The 6,000-nt window shown below is 39.2% G+C and overlaps 1 protein-coding gene across 1 annotated transcript in view; it reads left to right on the forward strand.

The window, feature by feature from the left end:
- Positions 1–5,449, forward strand: part of LOC113404995 (heat shock factor 2-binding protein-like) — a 44,682-nt gene extending 39,233 nt beyond the window's left edge. Inside the window, exon 8 of the mRNA XM_026651100.2 lies at positions 5,032–5,449. Within this exon, the coding sequence (XP_026506885.1) occupies positions 5,032–5,240 (209 nt within the window). The 3' untranslated portion in view covers positions 5,241–5,449. The remainder of the gene's footprint in view (positions 1–5,031) is intronic.
- Positions 5,450–6,000: the final 551 nt, after the last annotated feature.

Raw genomic sequence — 6,000 nt, forward strand, 5'->3', positions numbered from 1 at the left:
CCATGATCGAAGTCTCAGTGTGTGCTAGGTACTGTGCTTAAGATTTTACTTAAACAGCTGTCTAGTTAAGAGGTACATGTACAGTGCATCACTTTGCCATGTGAAAGACCTCTGGACTCTCACTTCCATGTCCAGTGAATAATCAGGTATGTTGTGGAGGAGATGGGACACATTCTCAGCTCTGATGTGAATCTAAAGTAGCACTATTGGCTTTAATGGATTTACACGTGGAAACTAGTTTTGGTCCTAACAGATAGGATTGCTGACTGGCTGATCTCCTCAGATAGCAATGAAAACAGTCCCCTGACAAAAGGGAAGATTGAACTGACATCAGTTATACAGGAACTGGAGTTAAAAAAAGAGAGTATAAAAGGGTATGTTACATAGAAAAAGCAAACTTTCAATATTAGGACTTGTTGCAGCATAGCTCATTCTTTGTAAATGCTTTATGTGTTAGCATTTTCCCCACTGCAGATACTTTGTTTATTATGTTTCTTCTTATCTCTTTGGCCCTATCAACAGTAGGGTAATTTTTCAAAATCTCTCTGCTACTGCCGACACTGGTTCAGGTCTACAGGCGTTAGCAATATAAGGAGCCTTTGTATGGGTGGGCCATCAGCTTGCCTCACCATTAGCTTGACCTAGTGTGATCATGGGTAGTGAGATAGTGCTTAAAATGGGGGCAGCAGCTGGTGGCCCCTCCACACTAGATCTCCCAGGATTGCTAACTCTGGTGGTGCTGAAGTAGTGTTAGCCAAGATGTGAAACTTTTGAAATATTGTCCTGGCATAGGCAGAACCTTAAACTCTATTGCAGATCATTTGCCAACAATAAATACTGCATCCAGGTTGGCCAGGAAATGTTACAGGCACATGTACATTGGATTCACACCACTCACAGAGCCAATTGTAGATAGGCGGTTTCTCATTGATGTAATGCAGTTACTTAAACTCTGCTGTAGGGAATAGTTCATCTGAGAGCACACTCCTAATGACAGATGTGACTGTAAAATCTGCCTGCTTTATCAGCTGTTTTTATCAGTGACTGAGTGCCAGTGACATCAGACAGTACCTTGTTAGCAGTTAACAAAACGTCAGCACAGTTCCTTGCTAAAATTGCATCAGTATGTTATAACTGTGGTAGGCTTATATTACACATGCTGTTCAAGACCAAGACAAATAGCTACATTTTTTCCCCTTAATGATTAGACTTGAATATGTTAGCTAAGAAATGTGTGCGCCTGTTGTTGAGAGGATGTGATGAAGTGATATGATTACAGCTAAGACTTTTCTTGGCTTCATGTAAATAAAATTACTCAACTAGTATAGAAATGACTAATTCTGGAAGCTATTGAAATAAAGATAATGCTGAGTAATGAAGATCCCTGCCATACTTACTTTCCTTTTGCCTGTTCTCTACTAGAATTTATTTTCTTTTAAAAGAGAAATCCTTAATGAAACTGGGGAGACCAAAAAAGGGGCTGTTTGAGTATATTTTAAAATCCAAGTAGAAAATTACAAAAATATAAATATCCCTAACAAGCAGATTTCCAAAACCATATACAGTCATGATAAGGTGTATATGTGTGTGTTTTAACATGTATCCATTTGTGTAACTCTAAGTGTCTTGCAATACATGTAGAACAATAGAAATCAGAGACGAGAGATACTGAGTTTATCTTATCCATACCTCTTCTGATGCAACATTATATTCACCAAGTGCCTAATATATTCTTCATTCAAGTGATTCAATCAATAGGGATTCTATGACTGCCATTGGAGACTCTTTCCAGAATCCAGTAGATCTCAATGGAAAATTTTCCTATTGTGCAGCTAGATATAATTTTCCTTAGCTTTGTTGCATAGTGTTATACCTCCTTAGGCAATTCCTCTCTTCCTTAGTATGTACACACTTCTAATGTTTGCAGATTATACTAATGTAAATGCATATAGTATTTGCTAACATAGCACCTTTCATCAAGGATTTTAAAGCAACTTATATATACTAAGCCTCACAATTCTTCTGTGAGGTACTAAAAGTCATAGACTTGTTTTATAGATGGGCAAACTGAAACACAAGAGGGGTGTGACTACCTATATCCAGTTCATTTCAATAAGCTTCTTTTCCGCCTCACTGGACCATATTTTACTATCCTTACTCTCAGTACACAGCACCTTTCTCCACGACAGCCCCATTGCAAGTAATGTAATGTTCAACACAAGTAAAGGTAGCAGAACCTGGTCCTGTGTTAGAGAGAACAGTTGGCTTTGTCATATTCTTTTTGAAATGTATGTGTTTGGATTTCAATCTCAATTTTGCCAGAAATAAAACAATAAAGTCTTAGAAGCCTAAAGACAAAAATTGAAGACAAATTTACAATCTTTTTCTCTTATTTTGGATAGATTTACAATCAGAAAAATAAAAACTTCTGAAAATGTTGGATTGTGGCCTGTATTTTTAAGAGTATCCACTAAGTATGGGTAGCCTAATTTGTGGGTGCTTTCAGCGGTGCAGAGTAGCTGCAGTTCTCTGTGACTTCAGCTGGAGTTGTGTGTGCTCAGCATTCTGAAAATCAGGCCTCTAGTTGTTTTCAAGCTGATCACCCAAAATTAAGGGACAGTTTTGGAAATGTTGCCATAAATGACTCACTTAAGGTGACACAGTATTTGGTAGCAAGCAGAAAACATGATGAGATGAGGCCTCCATTATGCTAATCACTGTATAGACCAGTGGTTCTCAACCTTTGCAGACTACTGTACCCCCAAGAGTCTGATTTGTCTTGGGTACCCCAAGTTTCACCTCACTTAAAAACTCGGATTTCAACTTCAGCCCAATGCAGTGGGGCTCAGGCTTCGGCTTCACCCCCCACGTGGTGGGGCTCGGGCTTCAGCTTTCTGCCCTAGGACCCAGGGACTCTGACGCTGGCCCTTGTGACCCCCTTAAAACGAACTCACAACCCACTTTGGGGTCGCGATCCATTGTTTGAGAACCACTGAAAATATAGAACTATATAAACAAGTCATTGGTGGAATGAAATTTGAGTTTGTACTGACACCACTAGTGTTTTTTATGCAGCCTGTTGTAAAACTAGGCAAATTTCTGGATGAGTTGATGTACCCCTTGGAAGACTTTTGCATGCCCCCAAGGGTACATGTACCCCTGGTTGAGAACCACTGGTATAGACACATAGGCCTAGTCTACACTACAAAGTTCTGCTGACATAGCTATGTCAGGTAGGGGTGTGAAAAATTTAGCCCCCCAGGTGATATAGTTATGCGGACAGAACTCACAGTATAGACGCAGCTAAGCCAATAAAAAAGTGCTTCTGTTGGAATAGCTAACATGGTTCTGGGAGGTGGTGTTAATGTGCTGGCAGAAGAACTCCTTCTGTAAGAATACACAGTGTCTGCATTAGGGGCCTAGGCTGGCATAGCTATGCCAACATAGGCTCTGTAGGGTAGACATGATCATAGTCAGAGACTGTCACTGCCCTTATGAGCTTACGATCTAAACAGAGGAGGCAAAGGGTGGGAGAAAGGAAATATGTTACCCCATTGTACAGCTGGGGAACTAAGGCACAGAAAGATTGTGACCTGTCCTCAGTCACACTGGAAGTCTGGCAGAGTCAGGTTTAACTAACATAGTGTTAAAATTGCAAGAAGCCACCAGTGCTTAATGCCTGTTCTGCTGAACTGTTGGCAGTGCCAGTGGGAATTTCATAAAATTCCCCATCTAGACAAAGCTTTTGTCATTTTTTGACTATATTTCTCATCTTTCTAAGCCCTGTTCTGTTTCCCTATCCTGTTTGGTGTTTTCAACACCTCCCAGTTTAATGTATGTGATGCATTAGTTTAATGCATTCTGCTTACCCTGATTTCAGATCATTAATAAAGGTGTTAAGTAAGCTGACTAATAAGAGAACCTTGTTCTAGCCCACTTGACACCTCCTTCCAGCTCAAGGCATTGTGATTTATCACTGCACTTGATTTGTGGTCCTACTGCAAGACTTCAGTCCCCATGGCAATGCTGGTATGCAAATTAATTTCAATTAATTTTTCTCAACATTTTCGTACAACTCTGTCAAAGGCTTTCCTGAAATCTAGGTATGACAGTGACAGACATAGTAGAAATGCACAGCACCTGATACAAATAAATAGATATTTTAGCTATAAAATACATTAGAAATACAAGTTTGGAATATGCAAAATAGAGAATATAAAAATAAAAGGAGTCACCTACTGGGTGCGTCTAGCAAAGGCACAAACAGACACCCAACAAACTATTGGGTATAATTAAAATAGAATCACTCCTAATATTTCAGTAGTAATAAATGCATCCTGTTCCTTTAACAATGGAAATCAAAATTAATTGTACATCTTCCTAGGCATGTTTTTCTGACATGTTCCTAAGCAGTTAAACCAGATTTGTCCCACTACCATAAAATCAAATATACCCAACACTTCAGTTTGTGTCAACTGAATTTTTAGTATTTGGAGGACTGGCATATTATTACCAAGTGTATTTGATTAAAGTTGAGGTTTTATTGAGTTTAAATGGAATCTGAATCTTATATAGATAAAGAAAAGCCTTATAAGAATTGCAGAATGAGTGTTTTAAAACAGACTAAAAAGTAATGGGACATAGTTTATCCTGCTCCAAGTGAAACTGCAGCAAACTAAATCTTGGCTACTGACAAAGTTGTTGATAAATCCACATATCTGTGGGATTTGCTACATTTGGAGTAAAGAAGAAGGGAACAAAATATTCCTGATTACCAGTTCCTCCCAACCAGTGCTTAGCACAGGGAACAGAGGAGGAGTGCAGTGGTGGTTTTAAGCCACTTTTATATCTTCTCATATTCTGGGGCCGGCCAGCCCCAAAGGGCCATTTCAGCAGCTGAGAATAGCAGAACTTCAGCCACTCTCTCTTTACCAAGGGTCCATGGGGGATGGTGATGTAGAGCTATAATGTTAGTCCTGGCATAAGGGTGCATGTAACAAGTAGCTGGAATCGTTTCTTCCTCATTTCTAGACCCAGATACAGAAGTATGTCTGCATGTTCTACGGCTTCTCCAGTCTGTGATTCTAGAGCCAGAAGTTTTAGCAAAGTCAGCGCCTGAGATGCGTGACACCTTGCCATTTCAACGTATCATAGCACTGTCAAAGAGCCGCAACGCAGAGCTGCAAACACTGACGCAAGAACTGCTTGAAGACCTCAAAATCCTAGAGTGTGAAGTGTAGAGACATAGTCGCTGGAGTATTATGACATCAACTGTTTACATTTTCCCCATATTTTTATGCTGCAAGGGTATGCAAAATATTATAGCAGATTAAAAATATACAAGTAATTAGTAGAGGTGGACTTGGATTGAATCATTTCAATCTAGCTAGTTACCTGTATCAGAATCCCTGCCACTAGCCAGATAACCCAATGCAAATAATACGTGAAAAAAAAAAAAAACATGTTGTTTGTTAGGTGCCTGAACATAATCCTAGAAGAGCTCCCAGAAGAACGACAGGTTTAATTTATTTCATAGGGTTTTGTTGATAACGTGTTTCAAAAGTGATCCAAACCATATGACCTGCTGGTGATACATAGGGAATAAAATAATCATCTGAACTATAGGCAGCACATTCTTTATTTTCAAGGATAGCCAACCTTTTTGGTCCAATTCAGTCCATCTCTAATAATTAGTGTGCTAAAAGTCAACTTTGATGCTTTTTATAACTCTAGTGTTTCAGAAGACAAGAAATTTCATTTTTATTGTTATTGTTTCTTTTCTCCATCCTTTCTAATCAAAGACAATTGGAATTGTGTGGAGTGTATTAGATTCTGCTTTAGAATTTTTCATTCAAATTCAGTGGAGCTGCTGGAGAACTGAGTTTGCAGCTGCCATGAATAATAGCAACTGAGCTTCCCATAGGCCCTGCAGAAGGGAAAAGATTGCTGTGGTCTCAATATACCTAGTTCCATAGCCAAAGAGGCTAAAATTAATTACTG

This window comes from Terrapene carolina, unplaced genomic scaffold (assembly GCF_002925995.2).
Source record: "Terrapene carolina triunguis isolate 2854851 unplaced genomic scaffold, T_m_triunguis-2.0 Scaffold30, whole genome shotgun sequence".
NCBI lineage: Eukaryota > Metazoa > Chordata > Testudines > Emydidae > Terrapene > Terrapene triunguis.